The following is a 24,006-nucleotide window of genomic DNA, read 5'->3' on the forward strand; positions in this document are numbered from 1 at the left end:
ATATATATATATATATGTCATTGAGACACATATATATATATATTCTGTATTTATATTTAATTCAGCGCGATATATGTGAAAAGCCGGTAATTCAATTGCCGGCTTTTCATTTCTCCTTCCCAAACCCGACAGGATATGAGACATGGTTTACATACAGTAAACCATCTCATATCCCTTTTTTTTTGCATATTCCACACTACTAATGTTAGTAGTGTGTATGTGTAAAATTTGGGCGCTGTAGCTTGTAAAATAAAGGGTTAAATGGCGAAAAAAATTGGTGTGGGCTCCCGTGCAATTTTCTCCGCCAGAGTGGTAAAGCCAATGACTGAGGGAAGATATTAATAGCCAGAAGAGGGTCCATGGTTATTGGCCCCCCTGGCTACAAACATCTGCCCCCAGCCACCCTAGAAGAGGCACATCTGGAAGATGCGCCTATTCTGGCACTTGGCCACTCTCTTCCCACTCCCGTGTAGCTGTGGGATATGGGGTAATGAAGGGTTAATGTCACCTTGCTATTATAAGGTGACATTAAGCCAGATTAATATTGGAGAGGCGTCAATTATGACACCTATCCATTATTAATCCAATTGTATGAAAGGGTTAAAAAAAAAACACACACACATGATTACAAAGTATTTTAATGAAATAAAGACACATGTTGTTGTAATATTTTATTAGACTCTTAATCCATCTGAAGGCCATCGTCCTGAAACAAAGTTAAAAAAACAAACAACAATATTCCATACCTTCCGTTGTTATGTCCCACGAAGTAAATCCATCTGAAGGGGTTAAATCATTTTACAGCCAGGAGCTGTGCTAATGCACTCGCTCGTGCCTGTAAACCCCGGGTACTGAAAGGAAACCTGGGTGATCTGTAGTTACCTTGAGTTGCGGTGATGCGCCCCCTGCTGGATGTCCTCATATGAACTCGAGCGTGGGAACTTTTCCAAGGCTCCAGTTTATAAGGACATCCAGCAGATGGCACCTCACCGCAACTCAAGGTGACTACAGATCACCCAGCTTTCCTTTCAGTACCCGGGGTTTACAGGCACGAGCGAGTGCATTAGCACAGCTCCGGGCTGTAAAATGATTTAACCCCTTCAGATGGATTTACTTCGTGGGACGTGACAGATCATCGGAAGGTATGTATATTGTTGGTTTATTATTTTTCAGAGCGAGGGTCTTCAGGTGGATTGAGAGAGCAATAAAATATTAAAACAACCTGTGTGTTTATTTCATTAAAATACTTTTTAACAATGTGTGTGTGTTTTTTTAACCCTTTCATACAATTGTATTAATAATGGATAGGTGTCATAATTGACGCCTCTCCATTATTAATCTGGCTTAATGTCACCTTACAATAGCAAGGTGACATTAACCCTTCATTACCCCATATCCCACCGCTACACGGGAATGGGAAGAGAGTGGCCAAGTGCCAGAATAGGCGCATCTTCCAGATGTGCCTTTTCTGGGGTGGCTGGGGGCAGATGTTTGTAGCCAGGGGGGCCAATGACCATGGACCCTCTCCTGGCTATTAATATCTGCCCTCAGTCACTGGCTTTACCACTCTGGCGGAGAAAATTGCGCGGGAGCCCACGCCAATTTTTTACGCCATTTAACCCTTTATTTTACAAGCTACAGCGCCTAAATTTTGCACATACACACTACTAACATTAGTAGTGTGGAATATGCAAAAAAAAAGGGGATATGAGATGGTTTATTGTATGTAAACCATGTCTCATATCCTGTCGGGTTTGTGAAGGAGAAATGAAAAGCCGGCAATTGAATTACCGGCTTTTCACTAACACCGGTGCGTATTTCTCGCAAGTCACACTGCTGGTCCGTGTGGAATCCGTATTTTTCTCGCCCCCATAGACTTTCATTGGCGATTTTTTTGCGCAATACGGTGACAAACGCAGCATGCTGCGATTTTCTATGGCCGTACAAGACCGTATATTACGGATGCGTAATATACGGCAGATAGGAGCTGGGCCATAGAGATTCATTGGGCCATGTGTAATGCGTATTTTACGGATGTAGTTTATGCGCTCATACGTCCGTAAAACTCGCTAGTGTGAGGCCGGCCTAACACTGCTGATAAACTTTTAACCTTTCTAACTTCCTAACAAACAAAAAATCTTTCAAAAATGATGCAGATGTAAAATAGACATATGGGAAATGTAATTTGCTATCTTTTTTGTGTGGTATAGCTATCTGTTTTAAAGGCATAAAAATGTAAAGTTTCAAAAATTGCAAAACTTTCCAATTTTTAGTCACATTTTCGATATTTTCATAAATAAACGCAAATCGTATAGACTAAAATTTACCACTAACATGAAGTACTACATGTCACGAAAAAAACATTCACAGAATTACTGGGATACGTTAAAGTGTTCCAGAGTTATTACCATATAAAGTGACTCTGGTCAGATTTGGAACATGAGGCTTGGTCATCAATGTACAAGGTAGCACGGTCCTTAAGGGGTGAAGTAAATTTTGAATTTATTTGAAGGAAAATTCAGTGTAGTTTTTCAAGAAATTTCAATGTAATCCAGGAAATAACTTATAGTGCTCAAGTGTTTACCTGAATTACATTGTCATTTCATTTTTGACGAAAGTCTTGGGAATGTGACTGTGTAGCAATTCTACACTCATCCTTACGCAAACAACTCATAGCTGTCTGAAGCTGTTGAGGAAGTAAAGGAGGAGGAGACTGGATTTTACGTGTGCACAGTGTCACTAATAACTCTTGTGCATTAAGGAAGTAAACTCTGCACTCACTGACAGCTACGTATCTGCATGTCAAAGATCGGTAAGTCACACAACTTTCTCATATGGGGTTTATTGCTGAAATCAGAAGATCCTATAAGGAAAAATTGTGGAGTTTGGGGATCGTACAATAAGGCAGAATAATGCCGATCTCAGGCATGTGAGGATTCACCGTCAACTTGATTTGGATGTAATACAGTTACTTACGTGTAGACAGAAATCCTAATATTGTATTATGCTAACTTCCTGTTGCAGTTGTGCTTTCTGATTAAGTTAAGCTTCGCTGAGGGTTAAGCATTTGAATAATACATAATACTTGCTACGACTGGTGAACCTCAATGTGCTGCAAACCCTATGGAACAAAGATATACACATGCTGGATAAGTCAACTTAGAGCAGTCATCATTAGTTATGTGCTCACAATGTATTATTTAATTCTTGCCCTCCAAGACCTTCCATCTAATATGTATATATCTATTCAGCTTACTCCTGCAGGAACTATCAAATAAATGAATGAAGTGCTGACCATCTGAAATAGACATGTATCAGTGCGAGTGAGATGGTTCTTCTTTGCTATCTTTTGACGGAAGCTCTAGCTGGCTGGAACTCACTACTAGTTGTTATTTTATCTCAGTGTAAGTCTATGAGACCTCCTTTCTGAGTCTCATACACCTATCAGTGTTCCCCAACTCTGGTCCTCAAGAGCCACCAACAGGTCATGTTTTCAGGATTTCCTTAGTATTACACAGGTGATACTTGCATCAGCTGTAGGATCAAGAATCCCGTCACCTGTGTAATACTAAGGAAATCCTGAAAACTTGATCTACTGGTGGCTCTTGAGGACCGGATTTGGGGAACACTGCCTACATTAAGAAGTAACTTCTGGTCTGTCCAGCAAATATAACAGAAATCATGGAAAGTCTACTTCTAAAGCAGATAGATGAAGCTGCAACCCATAATGAGGTCCTGGTTATGGGGGACTTTAACTACCCGGATATTAACTGGGAAACAGAAACCTGTGAAACCCATAAAGGCAACAGGTTTCTGCTAATAACCAAGAAAAATTATCTTTCACGATTGGTGCAGAATCCAACCAGAGGAGCAGCACTTTTAGACCTAATACTATCTAATAGACCTGACAGAATAACAAATCTGCAGGTGGTCGGGCATCTAGGAAATAGCGACCACAATATTGTACAGTTTCACCTGTCTTTCACTAGGGGGACTTGTCAGGGAGTCACAAAAACACTGAACTTTAGGAAGGCAAAGTTTGACCAGCTTAGAGATGCCCTTAATCTGGTAGACTGGGACAATATCCTCCGAAATAAGAATACAGATAATAAATGGAAAATGTTTAAGAACATCCTAAATAGGCACTGTAAGCGGTTTATACCTGTGGGAATAAAAGGACTAGACATAGGAAAAACCCAATGTGGCTAAACAAAGAAGTAAGACAGGCAATTAACAGTAAAAAGAAAGCATTTGCACTACTAAAGCAGGATGGCACCATTGAAGCTCTAAAAAACTATAGGGAGAAAAATACTTTATCTAAAAAACTAGTTAAAGCTGCCAAAAAGGAAACAGAGAAGCACATTGCTAAGGAGAGTAAAACTAATCCCAAACTGTTCTTCAGCTATATCAATAGTAAAAGAATAACAACTGAAAATGTAGGCCCCTTAAAAAATAGTGAGGAAAGAATGGTTGTAGATGACGAGGAAAAGGCTAACATATTAAACACCTTCTTCTCCACGGTATTCATGGTGGAAAATGAAATGCTAGGTGAAATCCCAAGAAACAATGAAAACCCTATATTAAGGGTCACCAATCTAACCCAAGAAGAGGTGCGAAACCGGCTAAATAAGATTAAAATAGATAAATCTCCGGGTCCGGATGGCATACACCCACGAGTACTAAGAGAACTAAGTAATGTAATAGATAAACCATTATTTCTTATTTTTAGGGACTCTATAGCGACGGGGTCTGTTCCGCAGGACTGGCGCATAGCAAATGTGGTGCCAATATTCAAAAAGGGCTCTAAAAGTGAACCTGGAAATTATAGGCCAGTAAGTCTAACCTCTACTGTTGGTAAAATATTTGAAGGGTTTCTGAAGGATGTTATTCTGGATTATCTCAATGAGAATAACTGTTTAACTCCATATCAGCATGGGTTTATGAGAAATCGCTCCTGTCAAACCAATCTAATCAGTTTTTATGAAGAGGTAAGCTATAGGCTGGACCACGGTGAGTCATTGGACGTGGTATATCTCGATTTCTCCAAAGCATTTGATACCGTGCCGCACAAGAGGTTGGTACACAAAATGAGAATGCTTGGTCTGGGGGAAAATGTGTGTAAATGGGTTAGTAACTGGCTTTGTGATAGAAAGCAGAGGGTGGTTATAAATGGTATACTCTCTAACTGGGTCGCTGTGACCAGTGGGGTACCGCAGGGGTCGGTATTGGGACCTGTTCTCTTCAACATATTCATTAATGATCTGGTAGAAGGTTTACACAGTAAAATATTGATATTTGCAGATGATACAAAACTATGTAAAGCAGTTAATACAAGAGAAGATAGTATTCTGCTACAGATGGATCTGGATAAGTTGGAAACTTGGGCTGAAAGGTGGCAGATGAGGTTTAACAATGATAAATGTAAGGTTATACACATGGGAAGAAGGAATCAATATCACCATTACACACTGAACGGGAAACCACTGGGTAAATCTGACAGGGAGAAGGACTTGGGGATCCTAGTTAATGATAAACTTACCTGGAGCAGCCAGTGCCAGGCAGCAGCTGCCAAGGCAAACAGGATCATGAGGTGCATTAAAAGAGGTCTGGATACACATGATGAGAGCATTATACTGCCTCTGTACAATTCCCTAGTTAGACCGCACATGGAGTACTGTGTCCAGTTTTGGGCACCGGTGCTCAGGAAGGATATAATGGAACTAGAGAGAGTACAAAGGAGGGCAACAAAATTAATAAAGGGGATGGGAGAACTACAATACCCAGATAGATTAGCGAAATTAGGATTATTTAGTCTAGAAAAAAGACAACTGAGGGGCGATCTAATAACCATGTATAAGTATATAAGGGGACAATACAAATATCTCGCTGAGGATCTGTTTATACCAAGGAAGGTGACGGGCACAAGGGGGCATTCTTTGCGTCTGGAGGAGAGAAGGTTTTTCCACCAACATAGAAGAGGATTCTTTACTGTTAGGGCAGTGAGAATCTGGAATTGCTTGCCTGAGGAGGTGGTGATGGCGAACTCAGTCGAGGGGTTCAAGAGAGGCCTTGATGTCTTCCTGGAGCAGAACAATATTGTATCATACAATTATTAGGTTCTGTAGAAGGATGTAGATCTGGGGATTTATTATGATGGAATATAGGCTGAACTGGATGGACAAATGTCTTTTTTCGGCCTTACTAACTATGTTACTATGTTACTATGTTACTAGTGATCTGACCAGTCACAACTCCTGTCATGGGGTGCAGAAAAGGATCATAGCAGCATTGGGAAAAGTAGAAGATGGCGACCGGTAATTATTTTACTACACACAGGGAACATACATTACTGATACCTATCTGGTGGTGAAATAAAACACGGAGTGGTTCTTGAAGGTGGCCTTACGCAAAATAGCAAAATTGGCCAAACTTGCTGATTTTGGTGTGACCATCTGGTTCTCTTATGAGCATGGAGACCTCCTGACTCTTCCCTGACATCTGTTAAGTTTTATTGCCTGATGATTTTCTTTTCAAGAAAGACAAGTCACCTCCAGCAGTGTGTAGCAGTTACTTACTCCCCTGTCCCCATTCAGAACATATGCATGTCCATCCAAACCGACTATGAATGGGTTTTGCTGAAGAATTAACGTTGACATTTTTAGAATGTTTTGCTCCTGCAATGTATATAATATAGACAGAAAATGGATAGATTGGATGCAATGATTGTTTAAAGGGGCTGTTCACTACTTGAACAGCCACTTCTCCATCACTGTCAAATAAAAACAGCCTTTACTCACCTCCAGTGCCAACGTAATTTCAGCAATGTTGGCGCCTGGTCCCGGGGACTTGAGGAACATTGCTATGCCACATGAGACTGGCAGCCAATAAGTGGCCACTTCATTCTTAACTCCTTCAGACATTATTGACATTTATCGGAGGTCAGAGAAGAGCAACTCTCACTGCTTCTTGATGCCAGTTTCATCTGAAGGAAGAGAGAGTGAAGCAACCACTTAGCTGCTGAATGACAGGCGAGAACCAGTGACTGATCACCAGTGTAGCAGGAATGGCGCCGACACCGGAGGAAAGGGTTGTTTTATTTTTTAAGGGGGAATATAGTCATTGAGAAGGGGTTGTTCAAATAGTGGGCAACCCTTTTATGAAAGATATTTGTAAATACGGTATATCTACTGCCAGTTGACAAGAATACACAAGTAAGAAAGTGAAATGGCATCTCATGAGATATATGGATAAGGGTGTTTTCACATTGCGTTTAGGATATGCTTGGTGGCCTCATTGGACATACATCTGAACCCTCTGCAAAACGAAATTTGGTCATATGCTCCGACAGGACCATAGACTGTAATGGTGCCAGCAGAGCAAATATGTTCTCTGATGTGCATCATTTTCAGGCAAGTACTCCTACCGAAGTAAACTGCGTCTGGTTGTCCACCTCCTGAAAATGGTGCACATCAGAGGGGCATGTTGGCTCTGCCGGCACCATTACAGTCTATGTGCCTGTCGGTGCATAGATGATGATGTCTGCAGTCACAATATTGTTTTCAGTGAAGGAATGCTCTCCAAACACTGTCCTGTAGCAATCCAGTTGGAGGTGTGCTAGGAAAGTTTTTGGAACATGCACATCTGATGCCCCCAATACACCTGTGAAGCTTTGCCAACTGCCAATATCGGGACATCAATATTGACAACATTGGTGTGACTACCCGCTATTAATTCCTTCTTTATCTTTTTGTGAAATATGGCTTTAGTGCTGAGTATGGATTGTAGAAGGTAAGCAATCATTATTATCCGCAGTGTTTAGAGGAAGTTATCAGACAAGGAAGATTTAGTTCAATCTTTTATTGTGCTGTAATTACCAGTCTCATGGATTATACTATAACATGAGAACTATTTGTGTTCATCTGGTTGCCTGTTTATTTTACAATGGCATTTGTTTATTTACTTATATAATTTTTATTCCATTTGCTCAGTTTGTTTGGATTAATGCAAAACATCTTCCATATTGATATATTACTCTTGATTAAATTACGGTACATACACATTTTAAATAAATAGTACATATAAAAATTCAGTAGTTTTTTATTGTATTAACAACAACCTGCAACAGTAGAACTTACTATTCATCTCTTCAAAAGTGGCATAAGGTTGGTGGAACAGAAGCCTATTTGTTTGTAATTATAGAACCTATGACATGACATACTGTATCAGTGCTGCAGGATGGCCCAGGATTGTGTTGAAAAATGAAATAATGGCGGCACAGACAATTCTACATGATTTTTTAGGCCCGTCTGCTAGGGGGGAAATGAATAATCTCTTTTCCCCTTACAGAAAATTGTCTATGTTTCTTATTATATGTTAATTTTGCATTGCCAGACTCTGCCAATGTGACCCATGCAGTGCCCGACACTGGTGATAAAAAAGCAATGCTTAGCGCAAGGGACCTGCTGCATGGGATTGAGCAAACTGACCCAAGTACAGTCAGTATGAGGTATGCAAAATGATGGACACGTTACCAGTGGACTAGAGAAAGGGAATGGGAGATCCAGAGACCCAAGGTGATTTTGAAAATTAGTCTCAAGTGTTGCTTTTAAGAGATGGTGAGATAATAGTGAGAGACAGTGAGACTTTTAAGTCTTTGCTGGGTCAGTGTGAGCTGTGGAAGAGATAGTAAAAAGTTGGCTGCCCTAAAGCTTAGCAAGAAACCAACTCATCTTAGTCCAGCAGAGTGGTTGGATAGAAGGGTTAAAGAGGCTTAGCAGCAGCGTCTTTTTGAAGTATAAGCTATCAAATTGTGATTTCATAATAATAAAAATGCAGCAACGACTGTGTAAACCACTTCCTGGTGTCTCTCTGCTGAAAGTGAAAACAAAAAAAATCAAAAGAAAAGGGATGTCCTACAGATTGTGGAATATGCTCTTCCTCTGGATATTTCTGGGGAAAAGAACATGACGCAATGGTGCCTTGTCAGTGACATGCTGATTTGATGGAGAGCTTAGTCCACAATTTAAGCTTGATCAGGTGAGTTTTTAGTCATGACATGTTGGGAAGCTTGAGTCCTTAAAATAAGAAACTATCAGGCAGTGCCATGATATGTCTGTAAATATATGCAAAACTGCAAAATAAGCCGAAAAACAGGATTTCTAGAGCACACAGAGAGAAGTTATATTACCTGATAATATGAACCCAGGAGATGATTGCATAGGTATCATGGGTAAAAATAGATGTAGAATAAAGGTTCAAAATCAATAAAGAAAATATTGAGTATAGTGAGGCATTTTACTGTTTATTTAGTTTACATATTCTTATCCTGGTTCTATGTGCACCAAATGATGTGAAACAGAATACTGATTGGAGGCTCAAAATAAAAGGCTCAAGCTTCCAAAACACAGGGAGGTCTACTACATATACTATCATCTGTACAGTCTACTAGATATACTACCATCTGTACTTGGTTCTTTGTTGTTTGAAGTGATTGATAAAGCAAAGCTAATTTTTCATGCTAATATGACTTGTTTCTCACCCAGCAAAATCATTTCTCATATTTTGGACTGATGAGGGGCAATACCCCGAAACACCGTGTCTGCAAATTGAGATGCTGATTTGGCTTTTATCCTAAGTCATATTGGAAGACTCTTTAAAGGGTTGATAATGACTTGTAGGATCGCTTCCAATAGGTGGCGCTGTAGAGTTCAAGTTTTCTTCCTCTCTGAAGAGGCAATTTGCATATTAAATATGACTTATATTATTTTCATAATTATCAAAATTTTGCCTTTAATCATTTCAGGACAAATATGGTTAAAGAAACTTGCATGGAAGAAGTTGTACTCATAGACCTTTTTGACTTTGGATGTCATAAAAGTAAAAGTCTTAACAATGACAAAGTTTTACAGCACATTTGGAGTATTAGTCAAAAACGCTATGGCACCGATATACCATTGACTTACTTCATGTGCCACCAGGATCCTATATATAAGGAAAACAAGTCAGAAGCACTTTTTGGCATACCAGAAGTGGACCTTGATAGTTTGAAAAATGGGTATAAGATTGTGAAAGACACAAATATGGCTGCTATACTGTATACCATCAAACAAGAAATAGATGAACTGAGAAAAAGCGCTGCACTTATTATTCTACCACAGCAGAGGAAACTAGAAATGGATGTATACATTGACCAACTTTTTACTGCTGTGTACAAATTCTCATTTGAATATTTTAATGCACATCCTGACAATGGGGACATTATACAACAATGTGGCACAGAGCCAGAAAAGAATAAATTGACCAATGAGGACTCTGAAAAACTTGCAAGGAGAAACATCAAATCACACCTACAAAGCCTCCCGAGCCTGAAAGGCGAGCTGGTCATTCTTAATTCACAGAAAATACCAGGTAAATGTAGTTTGAATACAATGGGCAGATTCAGCAAAGGTTTCACTCCAGAATTCTGGTGTAAAAGCTTTGAGAAGATACAAAACATAGGTGTAACTCAGAGTTGCGCCAACATTTAGCAACTTTTGATGTTTTCACTTCAGTTTCTCCTAGCTTCGACAAAATTGGCAGAGCTGGGGAGGGACGGGGGCATGGTGGGAGGAGGACAATTCATGATTCAGATTAATTCTAATTTATGACAAGCTATGACATTGCCTATGCCAGAAATCGTACTCCAGTAGCTAACTGAAGTAAGATTTCTGGCATGGCCCTCGGAGGCAGACGCCACTCGTTAGATTCATGAAGAAGTATGAATCAGGAGGGCCTGACTTCAGCCCGCCCCTCATCAAGACCAAAGGTGAACAACGCCGGTCTTGATGATTCAGGGTCTGTATGTTCTGTTTAAGCAGTAGATGTTGGACAATATCTTATAGATTAGTTTAAGGGTATGTGTCCACGTTCAGGATTGCATCAGGATTTGGTCAGGATTTTTCATCAGTGTTTGTAAGCCAAAACCAGGAGTGGAACAATTAGAGGAAAAGTATAACAGAAACATATGCTCCACTTCTGTATTTATCACCCACTCCTGGTTTTGGCTTACAAATACTGATGGAAAATCCTGACCAAATCCTGATGCAATCCTGAACGTGGACACATACCCTAAGAATATCCAAAGGTAGAGCAGAAGTGTTATTGTTTCCAGACTCATCATGTCATCATCCGCAATGTGTTTTTGTATAACCCTTGCTGGTAACTGAGCTTTAGTACTTAATTACAGAACTGGTTTACCTGGCCACATAATTCTTCCTGTAAATACACCAAGACTCATTGGCAGACCAGACAGGGCACTGCCAGTAAAAGTCTATTGTTGTTGTGCTTATTACAGAAATACCGTAAGTGATTTATTATTTTGCTTAGTTTTCCTTCATCTTGCTACATTTAATCTATTTTCTTTCCTTAATAAAAGATCCCTGTGATGTGAGTGCTGCACACGAACACCTCTCCTACAATCAGCAGATGACCCAAACTCAAAATATCTTCAGTAATAGAAAAAGTTACAAAATAAACACAAGATAATAAACATAAGTGATGATTTACAAAGTAAATCTGTTCCCCCTTAGACCCGTCAGCAGCACAACAGATGGTGGTGGACACAGACGAAAGAGGGCCCCTGTGCAACAACAGTATATGGGCCCCTCTTTGTGTGCACACTTTGCACCAATGATATGTTTGCCCTTGGATGGTGGGGGAGGATATTCTCCGACCTGCAAGCTGATCGGACAGGTGGAAATTATTATTGACATCTGAACACTATATAAGGGGCTCTAAACCTTACCCTATGTGTATTTCATTTTTTATAAGCAGACTGACCAAGAATATTGGGAGGGAGCTTTGTGCTACTGACTAAGGGAGAACAGATTTACATTCTCACTCATATTACAACAGGACAACATATAGGGATGTAGCAAGAAAAACCCTATGGAAGAACTAACTGCACAGATCTCCAGCATCTCTGCCCCCATCTGTGTCCAGCATCTCTGCCCCATCTGTCTCCAGCATCTCTGCCCCATCTCTGTCCAGCATCTCTGTCCCCAGTGTCTCCAGCATCTCTGCCCCCATCTCTGTCCAGCATCTCTGTCCCCAGTGTCCCCAGCGTCTCTGCCCCATCTCTGTCCAGCATCTCTGTCCCCAGTGTCTCCAGCATCTCTGCCCCCATCTCTGTCCAGCATCTCTGTCCCCAGTGTCCCCAGCATCTCTGCCCTATCTGTGTCCAGCATCTCTGCCCCATCTGTGTCCAGCATCTCTGCCCCATCTGTGTCCAGCATCTGTGCCCTCATCTGTGTCCAGCATCTCTGTCCCTAGTGTCTCCAGCATCTCTTCCCCATCTCTGTCCAGCATCTCTGTCCCCAGTGTCCCCAGCATCTCTGCCCCATCTGTGTTCAGCATCTCTGCCCCCATCTGTGTCCAGCATCTCTGCCCCATCTGTGTCCAGCATCGGTGTCCTCATCTGTGTCCAGCATCTCTGTCCCCAGTGTCTCCAGCATCTCTGCCCCCATCTCTGTCCAGTATCTCTGTCCCCAGTGTTCCCAGCATCTCTGCCCCATCTGTGTCCAGCATCTCTGCCCCCATCTGTGTCCAGCATCTCTGCCCCCATCTGTGTCCAGCATCTGTGCCCTCATCTGTGTCCAGCATCTCTGTCCCCAGTGTCTCCAGCATTCTGCCCTGGGCCCCCCAGATCGCTGCTCTCAATTTAAAAAAAAAAGTTATTCTCACCTGGCCACGCTCCTGCGGCGAAGCTCCCTCCACCCAGCTGAAGCGCGCACTTGCCGGCGACTGACAATCACGTCAGACGCCGGTGACATGCGCACTGCGGCTGACGTCACTTGCCAGCCTCCGATTGGCTGGCGGCTGTTAACTATTGACGTGCGGGCATGGGCCCGCACGTCAGTAGCGTTAAACTGCCGCAGCTCCGGTAGGGGCCTGGTGAGCAGATGAGACGAGGCCCGATGCCATATGTTCTCCCATCCTGCCCTCATGAGTATCCATTCTGCCCTATATGATCTCCCCATCCTGCCCCATCTGTCTCCATCGTATCCATCCTGCCCCATGATCCAATCCTGCCCCATGATCCTGCACGATCTGTCTCCAATCCTGCCCCCAGTGTCTCCAATCCTGCCCCATATCTCCATTCTGCCCCGTATCTCCATTCTGCCCCCTATGTCCCCAGCATTTCTGCCCCCAGTGTCTCCAGCATTTCTGCCCTCAGTGTCTCCAGCATTTCTGCCCCCAGTGTCTCCAGCATTTCTGCCCCCAGTGTCTCCAGCATTTCTGCCCCCAGAGTGTCCAGCATTTCTGCCCCCTGAGTGTCCAGCATTTCTGCCCTCAGTGTCTCCAGCATTCAGCCCCCAGTGTGTCCAGCATTCAGCCCCCAGTGTATCAAGCATTCTGCCCCCAGTGTGTCCAGCATTCTGCCCCCAGTGTGTCCAGCATTCAGCCCCCAGTGTGTCCAGCATTTTGCCCCCAGTGTGTCCAGCATTCAGCCCCCAGTGTGTCCAGCATTCTGCCCCCAGTGTGTCCATCATTCAGCCCCCAGTGTGTCCAGCATCTCTGCCCCATCTGTGTCCAGCATCTCTGCTCCATCTGTGTCCAGCATCTCTGTCCCCAGTGTCTCCAGCATCTCTGTCCCATCTGTGTCCAGCATCTCTGCCCCCATCTGTGTCAAGCATCTCTGCCCCATCTGTGTCCAGCATCTCTGCCCCATCTGTGTCAAGCATCTCCGCCCCATCTGTGTCCAGCATCTCTGTCCCCAGTGTCTCCAGGATCTCTGCCCCATCTGTGTCCAGCATCTCTGCCCCATCTGTGTCCAGCGTCTCCGCCCCATCTGTGTCCAGCATCTCCGCCCCATCTGTGTCCAGCATCTCTGCCCCATCTGTGTCCAGCATCTCTGCCCCCATCTGTGTCCAGCATCTCCGCCCCATCTGTGTCCAGCATCTCTGCCCCATCTGTGTTCAGCATCTCTGTCCCCAGTGTCTCCAGGATCTCTGCCCCATCTGTGTCCAGCATCTCTGCCCCATCTGTGTCAAGCATCTCTGCCCCCATCTGTGTCCAGCATCTCTGCCCCATCTGTGTCCAGCATCTCTGCCACTATCTGTGTCCAGCATCTCTGCTCTATCGGTCTCCAGCATCTCTGCCCCATCTGTGTCCAGCATCTCTGTCCCCAGTGTCTCCAGCATCTCTGCCCCATCTGTGTCCAGCATCTCTGCCCCATCTGTGTCCAGCATTTCTGCCCCCGTCTGTGTCCAGCATCTCTGCCCCCATCTGTTTCCAGCATCTGTGCCCTCATCTGTGTCCAGCATCTCTGTCCCCAGTGTCTCCAGCATTCTGCCCTGGGCCCCCCAGATCGCTGCTCTCAATTAAAAAAAAAAAAAAGTTATTCTCACCTGGCCACGCTCCTGCGGCAAAGCTCCCTCCACGCAGCTGAAGCGCGCACTCGCCGGTGACTGACAATCACGTCAGACGCCGGTGACGTGCGCGCTACGTATGACGTCAGATGCCAGCCTCCGATTGGCTGGTGGCTGTTAACTATTGACATGCGGGCACGGGCCCGCACGTCAATAGCATTAAACTGCCGCAGCGCCGGTAGGGGCCTGGTGAGCAGATGAGACGGGGCCCGATGAGGGCCCCCTCTGCCCACTGTGCCCCATACGCCAGTCAGGGCAGTAATGCAGCAGTAGCCCAGGGCCCCCCCACACCACTGGGCCCTGGGCTACTGCCCAGATTGACCTCATTATAATCCATCCTGATGAGTAATGGACACTGTATATATGTGATGGGAGGCCAGGCCACCAATATACCGCAATCCTCGGCTATGACTATGACCCTGGCCTTCCATCAGATACTGACAATACCAACTATAACAATACCGACAGTACTGACAATGCCAACTATACCAACAATACCGACAATACTGGCAGTACTGACAATACCAACTATACCAACAATACCGACAGTACTGACAATGCCAACTATACCAACAATACCGACAGTACTGACAATGCCAACTATACCAACAATACCAACAGTACTGAAACTACCAACTATAACAACAATACCGACAGTACTGACTATACCAACTATACCAGCAATTCTGACGGTACTGACAATATATCATGTCCATTTGAAAATGTTGATTTATAAAAATGGATGCCACATGGATGTCTCGCAGTCGTAAAAAACCAGACACACGTAGGACAATATGGATGAAAATCATCTTAGTTCTCTGAATGGAGCTTGGACAATTTTTTCATACGCTCGTCTGATCCCGCCTAAAAGAAAGTTGCAATTTAGAGCACATGCCTTATTTGTGTTACAGTTCGCAATTGTATTTTGCTTCTTGATGTTTTTCAAAAGTTACAAGAAAAGTGTAGATGGGACTAGGTGGGGTCAGGGTGCCACCATTTGTCCAACTTTCACCAAAAATGATGCATATATACACCAGTACACAGACTTCTATATGTATTCTATATGTTTTCTCTCTTTTTCTGTCATTCATTCTTTCTTTTTTTATATTAATCTTACCTTTTGCACAGGAAACAATGCTCATACAGCTACAGTATGTTCATCCTTATTCCAGAAGAACTGTCCTTTTTCAACTAACCATATTTTTTACCTTGCATTTTCTTAATGACACCAATGAGCTAAGTGCACTATAAAAGGATCCTGGAGTCCTATTGCAGTATTTCTGGTATTTCTGTCTGGAAGGATATACAACAGATCAATTTATCATACTGTCCAAAATATCTGCACACAGAGGCATAACTTGAAGCTTCTGAACCCCAGTCAAAAATTTTGTAATTTATGTCAGAGAGGTTTGGTCCCACTAAGGGTACTGTCACACTATACGATTTACCAACGATCATGACCTGCGATACGACCTGGCCGTGATCGTTGGTAAGTGGTTGTGTGGTCGCTGGGGAGCTGTCACACAGTCAGCTCTCCAGCGACCAACGATGCCGAGGTCCCCGGGTAACCAGGGTAAACATCGGGTTACTAAGAGCAGGGCCGCGCTTAGTAACCCGATGTTTACCGTGGTTATCAGCGTAAAAGTTAAAAAAAACAAACACTACATACTTACATTCCGGTGTCTGTCCCCCGGCGTTCTGCTTCTCTCCACTGTGCCTGCGCCAGCCGGAAAGCACAGCGGTGACGTCACCGCGTCACCGCTGTGCTCGCTTTCCGGCTGGCCGGCGCTCACAATGCAGAGAAGCAGAACGCCGGGGGACAGACACCGGAATGTAAGTATGTAGTGTTTTTTTTTTTACTTTTACGCTGGTAACCAGGGTAAACATCGGGTTACTAAGCGCGGCCCTGCGCTTAGTAACCCGATGTTTACACTGGTTACAAGCGAACACATCGTTGGATCGGTGTCACACACAACGATCCAGCGATGACAGCGGGAGATCCAGCGACGAAAGAAAGTTCCAAACGATCTGCTACGACGTACGATTCTCAGCAGGGTCCCTGATCGCTGCTGCGTGTCAGACACTGCGATATCGTATGGATATCGCTGGAACGTCACGGATCGTACCGTCGTAGCGACAAAAGTGCCACTGTGTGACAGTACCCTTAGTCACCAAGGCACAGGTGCATCTGCTCTCTATACCCTATACATTCTCTTCAGCTATGGTCCCCATTTGTATAAAACACTGGTTGGCAAAGGCTGGATGCATTCTTCCTAATATCCTGTAGATGGCGATATAAAACTGTTAATGATTTCTTTTCCATTTCTTTCAGCCTCCACTTATACTGAGGGAAATGGACAGAAATGATTGATATTTATCAGATCAAATTATTCTTTATGCTCAGAATAAGTACAGTAAAAATCGCAAAAGGAAGGCGACTGTGTATTCCTGAAATAAAGCCGACTGGAGAAATGATTCTGTTACCTGAGTATCAGAATAGCATTTTCCCTAAAAAGCAAATTACCATTACCATAGATTTGTTTGACTGGAATCAAGCTTGTCTTAGGAACCTTAGGTGTCATAGATGGAATTTACAAGGGAGTGGGAAAAATCAGCCAAGGAAATATTCTGTCTATATTTTCTAATCTACTGTCCTTTGATGAAGATTTCTGAAGAGATTTACATAAAATATAATAAAACCTTTTTATAACATTCTCAGGGTTAATTTTCATGCATTCATTTCTCTCTATGTACTTATTTGTCTACAGAGGATATTTTTCTTCACGGGTTTAGCACGCGATGTGGTGGCGTATCTTATATACCAACCCTCAGCTCCTTAAATCTTTTCAGCAGTTCAAAAAGAAGAGATCCCAAGGGGGTTGTTGCAGAAAACTTCCGCCGTCTTGGAAAGGCTGCAGGATTTGATCCTCAGACGTACGTCCCTGTGAAGGTAGCTGTGGCTCTGCTTCTAGTTTGGCCCTAGGACGATATAGATATGTATCCTATTGACTGGTTTATTGCCTCATTTAGCTTTATTTCTATTCTCCCCACTTTGTACTTGTTGTTCCATAATACATATAAAGTACTTTTGTGTCAGTCACCTTGGACCGATTATGCTAATGTCACTTGGATCAAACTATGCCAGAGTTTGAGCCTAGGATCATCTGAATGTCTTCCGATTTTCTTACATGCAGAGGTGTGGAGAAGATGGAGAACCTAATTTCTCCATTGTCTATATTCGTGGATGTCGGACTGCACTCGGATAAAATCAGAGTGCAGTCCGACGTTTCACATGCACATTTGTATTGGTGCTCGTGATCCACATTCCGGAACCACTCGCAGCATTTTGAGATTATTTTCTCATGCCGAATTGGAATGAGAAAAAAATTGCAGATCTGCACTGCCCGATAGCATAACATTGGTCCAAGCGCTATCCGATAAAACATTGAATGTTAGTATGAATTGAATGCAAGCCCTAAATTTGGGTTACACGGCGAAATGTGACGTCACGTCTAATGATTTTCTATAGTATCTCATTGCAACCTGTGACCTCCTGTAACTGCAACACAGAGTTGCAAATGTTTTCAAATGTTGGATTTTCTGCCGCTGGTCACAAGTCAAAAACAACTCCCTGGCTATAGAATTTAAAGGGAATCTGTCACCTCATTTTGGCCCTATAAGCTGCGGCCACCACCATCAGGGGCTTATCTACAGCATTCTGTAATACTGTAGATAAGCCCCCGATGTAACCTGAAAGAGGAGAAAAACAAGTTATATTATACTCACCCAGGGGCGGTCCCGGTGGGGTCCGGTCCGATTGGCGTCGCGGTCCGGGTTCGGGGCCTCCCATTCTTCATGCGATGACGTCCTCATTTAGGTTCACTTTACTACCAGAGATATTGCCATTTTTCTATTCAGTTGTGGCAGGGTATGCTGACAAAATTAAGTTTTTAAACTTTTGTCAATTTGGTCTAGTGTGAGACAGGGACTAATGTGAACAATGGCAATCTGTGAAGAGAGCTGGGAAATATGTTGGTGCTACATTGCTGAAGGAAATTATTATTGGATACCTGGTGGTAACCATTACATGTTTAGCCAATTTTACCTTTCTTCTTGCAGGTTGACCATGCTCAGACGGTTTGGATAATGGGAAAACCGGAGCCTCCTTGCTATGATGGGATAGTAACTAACCAGAAAGGTGTGACGATAGCCGCGCCAGGAGCAGACTGTATACCAATCCTGTTCTGTGATCCAGTTAAAAAGGCGTGTGGGGCAGCCCATTCTGGTAAGTTCCCAGTAGACCGGGGCTATCTGTGGTGTAAGACTAAGGATTGGGCTACATGGCTGCTTGTGCAACATCAAGTCATGCTGCCAGAGACCGCAGTATGGCAATGTGTTACATCAAACGGTGGCACATGTGGATTTGTGGGCCCACCGTGGCACAGGATCCGGCCTACCTAGGAAGTGACTACCTGGTGTTCCCTGGACCTCCTGATGATGGAGACAGACTAGGCTGGAGGTAGCCACCAGGTACCGCTTATAAACAGATCCAAGTACTGCAGCTACCCCAGGGGTTAGGCTTGCTGACACTGATTATGGCTATGTTCAGACACACCGTTCTAGGATTGTGGATCAGGGAGTGGCCGCACATGGGCTGGGGGGCAATGTTCAGGTACTGGCCGGACTATGTGACTTCAGGAACAGGACTGGTCACACCGGGACCAGGTGACTTCGGGAACAAGACTGGCCACTCCAGCACCAGGGTAAAACGCTTAGACCCTGGCTGCATCGGGACCAGGGGACTTCGGGAACAGGACTGGCAGCGCCAGGTCCAGAGTACTTCAGATTCATGACTGGCCTCTCCAGGACCAGGGGACACCATTCAGGCACTCGCCGCATCGGGACCAAGGCACTTCAGGAACAGGGCTGGAGCATGGTTCAGGACACTGGCTATATTGGGACCAGGGGTTCAGGTTCAGGACCTGGCTCTCCAGAACCAGGCATTCGGGGTCAGGACACTGATGGCACGGGGACCAGGGATTCAGGTTAAGCACTCTAGTCACAGTGGGAACAGGGGACCTCACAACTGCACTGGTAGAACACCAACTACCTAATAACTCAACTTGTTGCTTGGCGACTCCCTAAGTGGGAAGGAGTCTGTTGTACAGGATGACTCCCATCAATTGGCTAGGAGTCATCTTGCAGGTAAACACATTATACTAATAACCTGTCATCTACAGAATGAGAGCATTTACTATATGCACGCTGCCACTTTAAGAGCTGGGGAGCGCAAGTATGTGGGTACATGCGGAGAGCACACCAGGTAGTAGTAGTAGCACACCGAGGGTGGAGCAGTGAGTAAGGCCGGTGTCACATTTGCGAGTGCAATGCGAGAAACTCGTGCGAGTCTCTTGCATCAATACCCGGCACTGCCGCCGGCACTCAGGAGTGGAGTGTGTGGCTCCATGTATTTCTATGCAGCTGCACGCTCCGGTCCCGAGTGCCGGTGGCAGTGCCGGGTATTGATGCGAGTTTCTCGCAGTGCACTAGCAAGTGTGACACCGGCCTAAGCCGGCTTCCCTGCATGGAGGGAGAAGGGGACACCATGCAGGGGCGCCGGCAATGGCATTACACAATGCTTTATGACCACATCATGAAAGTAATTGTGCTAGTGTTCTTACTCACAAGGTCACTCAACGGCAGTATACAAGTCACAAAAAACCTAAACCTACTGGATGTGCCATCTTACGGTTGTGGCAAAGTGACATATACTTCTCTTATGTTGCAATAAAGGATGACCATACTATGATGTCTGGTTTTGCAATGTGTGCCATGACCAATGTCACTGTGTTGCTCCACTCTTACTCTTAGGCCCCGATTCTTTAAGATTGGTGCTTCATACAGAAGTCAGAATGAAGTGCGTGCAGCAATAAGATGCGTCTAATTCATTAAGAGGGGCGCATAAATTAATTTGGCGCATCTTCTCAGTGTCATGCGGCTCTGTGCTCCTCGCCAGAAACGTTAGTTCATTCATGTACTGGAGCAACTTTTCTTGCGTAAGATACACCAGACCTTTTGCTGAATTTGACAGGCTGGCGTACCCAAGCCCCATCCCACCCTGGCTCCTCCCCAGCTCTGTCTAGTTCAGCAGAGCTGCTTCATACTGAAAACGCCAAAACCTGAAATTTTTTGTGCAACTCCACTTTGTGCAAAGATTTTGCAGCTTTAAAAAGTGTTTTACGCCAATTTTTCCATTTTGATGAAGCGACCTCTAGTCTTATACACTGCTAGCATATTTTCTGTTATATGAACTAGTCTCAAAGATAAAGGTTAAAAATACAAGAGAACTGAAATAAATCCATGTAGGTCTGGCAGAACACAGTGTAAAATATTCTGCATTTAATTTGTAAATGTGCAGCATCTGGTCATACAGTAGGTGGCGCTATAGATGTACAAATGCAGTTTAATGGCCTTTCAGTTCCCTGTTACTAGCTATGATACACAACATGTATGACTTGCTGTCTCCTGGATTCTTTACATTGCGCACACATCCATATGATCACTGGGCTCCTGACCATATACAGCATATGTTTCTCACCAATACGATCTTGTAGGATGAATAATCAGAATGGTTCTTTTGGATCTGAATCCTGGAAACTTGCATTAATCATGTTTACTCATAATCTCAACAAGATGTTTTTGTAACCAAAACTAGCACAAAGTCATTTTACTGGCGGTGAAAATGAACATGAACTTCTTGTAGTAAAATGTTGCATGCACGCCACTCAGTATATGAAGACGATACAAAGGAAACATGAGTTATTTTTGGAATTCTGGGGAAATCTTACTCAGGACAACCATTAGTTATAATTCTTCACAGTAAAGGTAAGGTAACAGCTTACAGGCACACAGCTATGACAGTTCAGAGATTAAGTCGATCACAGGGGTTTTATTCAACCTTCTTTTCATCACACAGAATCACTTTTCTTCATGAAATGCTTAATCAACATACAGTATATGATAGTCTCTTTACAGATAACTTCTCTGCACAGATAACTTTTCTTCACACACAGTGTCTTTAGCTATGCAGAACTGTACATTTCTCATGCAGTGAGGTGGGTGGAGGGGGATGAGTCCTGTGCTGTAGCTCTCTCAGGTCTATCTTCTATCTTGAGGTAATAACGATGTTCCTGGCTGTCCTGACTGCTTCTATGACCACAGCAATCGCTTCCCAGGAAGAACTGGGCTACACAGCTTGTCTAATTTCAGTCTGACAGGAGACTCTTACACACACCTTCATCTTGGATGTCCAGGACACAATAATAACAACTTTCCCAGTATCCCCTGGGGCTGAGCTAACCACTCCCTGTCTTCTATAACCATTTTAACCCCTATGGTTGATTAATGATTCTAAATCAACATTACAGCTTACATCTATCACAAAAGGGTTGTCAAAAAGTGTTCAATACAAGAATTGCTATAGAATATTATTACTTGTCCTTGTCCTGCTCCAGTGATTTCCAACAGTCTTGCAGAGAAGAGATAACATCCAGTGGTCACCTGACTGCTGTCAATAACTGGCTTCACTGGTGACACTTGCGCTTACAGCACATGATTGCTGAGGCATGTGATTGGCTGCTGCGATCATGTGACCAATGGATGTGACGTAATTCATACTTGCCAATGTTTATGAGAGAAATTTGGGAAAATTTAAATCCAGCACAACCAAAGGGGGCATGGTTCTGTCTAGCTTTTGTCTTATGCACCATAACAGCTGTAGTGGTGGCACTTGAAGAAAGAGTAAATAAAAGCAGTGTTTTGTTTATTATTTTGTAAGCTTGCTTGCAGCTGTACAACTTTTTTGAAAATGTTGGACATGTAAATTTTAGTTACCACTCCAGTGTTTTTTCCTTCCTTTTTTGCACCACTGGAGTGGCGCTTTAAATCTAATTTCCCTGCCCCCTGTCTATTATTCACCTACCACCACCTTCATAATTTTTTGGCAAAAAGTGACCTGCCGTCTGTTCCAGTGTTTCATGAAGTGCGCTGAGGTAACTTTTCAATACATCTCTATGAGAGCCTCATTCTCACTCTCATAGACTTTCTTTGAGAGCTTGTGACATAGCTTCTGACTTCCGGCCAGTCAGGAGCTGCGCTCACAATATGGCATCGCGGGACAGGAACGGTGCCCAAAAACAGTGAAGATGCTGGAGGGTGAGTATATGACAGGGAGCACAAGGCTTACATTTAAAGGGCCACATCAGCACTGAAAAAAACCCTGCTGGAATGGTGCTTTAAAATAGACATTCATTCACCATTTCACCCACTGCTATTGCGGGCACATGTCAGCTGTACAAAACAGGGGATCTGACCTCAGACGTACTATCCCGTCCGAGGTCAGAAAGGGGTTAAGCAACTGTAAACTCCTCGCTTGTAGAAGTCGACAGGCTGCTCCAAAAGAAACGTTGTGTCTTCGAAAATCAGAGTCTCATCATCTGAAAAATGCTTGCCCTTCAAAAATAACTTCATTGTTGGAAAGAGGTGGAAGTCCAATGGTGTGAGGTCAGATGAAGAAGGGGGATGTGGTAGAATTTCAAAGCCACAGGAGCAGGCATCCATTTGGGTAACATGTGAGTTGTGAACTGATGTATTGTCTTGCAGAAGGCGGACACATTTGGTGAGCATGCCACGTCTCATGGTTTTGATGGCCTTCCGCAGTTTCCGCAGTGATCATGGTACTCTTTGCTAGGAAATCCATCAATACTACTCCATGCTGGTCACAAAATACTGTGAGCATGACCTTGCCTGCCAAGGGTTGGGCACGTGCCTTCTTTGGAGGCGGTGAGTCATGATGCTTCCATTGCATCGACTGGACTTTAGTCTCAGGATCGTAGTGAGGTATCCAGCTTTCATCCTGTGTGATCAGTCTGTTGAAAAAGTCCTGCTTTCCATGGCACATCATCAATAGAGCCTGAGAGCATTTGACTCGATCCTGCTTCTGGAAAGGCGTGAGCAGCCAGGGAACCCAGCGAGCGGATACCTTATGCATGTGAAGATGGTCTTGGATGATTTTTTTCCACAGACCCTACACTAATCTTGACATTTTGGGCTAGGTGGCGAATGGCTACGCGACGATTTTCCAAAATGATCTCCACTTGCTCGATGGCGTGTTCATCAATAGAGTGGGGTCGCCCTGGATTTGGAGCTGTTTGCACTGAAGTCTAAAAACTTCTTTCATCTCATAAAACGTCTCCTTTGTTGTGTTCAAGTAAAGGAACTTGATGACTTCTCTGTATTCCACTGAGTCCATTGCCAAACCACACACCACTTCAGCACCTGTAAAATCAAGACCATTATCAGTTCTGAGTTGCAAATTGGCACGTAACCTTCAGCGTCCTGTGATAAATAGAAGTGGGTCAGGGGAAATCTTTAATCAATGCCTCTCATATCTGTAAAACGCCGTGGATTAGGTTGGTGCTATGTAAGTAAAATAAATGTAGACTTGGGCCCATGTATTGTGGTTTGTTGGGAAGCTAAATGAACTATCTGCACAATGACGTAGTCACAATGGAAGGCTTTGTCTTACTGTAGGAATATT

At 43.8% G+C, this 24,006-nt stretch overlaps 1 protein-coding gene across 2 annotated transcripts in view; it reads left to right on the plus strand.

Moving 5' to 3' along the window:
* The first annotated feature begins 2,746 nt into the window (after window positions 1–2,746).
* Window positions 2,747–24,006, plus strand: part of LACC1 (laccase domain containing 1) — a 31,699-nt gene continuing 10,439 nt past the window's right edge. Inside the window, exons 1-4 of one of the 2 annotated variants that reach the window (XM_077297349.1) lie at window positions 2,747–2,812; window positions 9,803–10,407; window positions 17,177–17,358; window positions 18,528–18,693. In XM_077297349.1, the coding sequence (XP_077153464.1) occupies window positions 9,810–10,407; window positions 17,177–17,358; window positions 18,528–18,693 (946 nt within the window). In that variant the 5' untranslated portion in view covers window positions 2,747–2,812; window positions 9,803–9,809. Of the gene's footprint in view, window positions 2,813–8,439; window positions 8,574–9,802; window positions 10,408–17,176; window positions 17,359–18,527; window positions 18,694–24,006 lie in introns of those variants that run through there. The other variant, XM_077297348.1, reaches the window with a different exon arrangement.

Source organism: Ranitomeya variabilis, chromosome 3, assembly GCF_051348905.1.
Source record: "Ranitomeya variabilis isolate aRanVar5 chromosome 3, aRanVar5.hap1, whole genome shotgun sequence".
NCBI lineage: Eukaryota > Metazoa > Chordata > Amphibia > Anura > Dendrobatidae > Ranitomeya > Ranitomeya variabilis.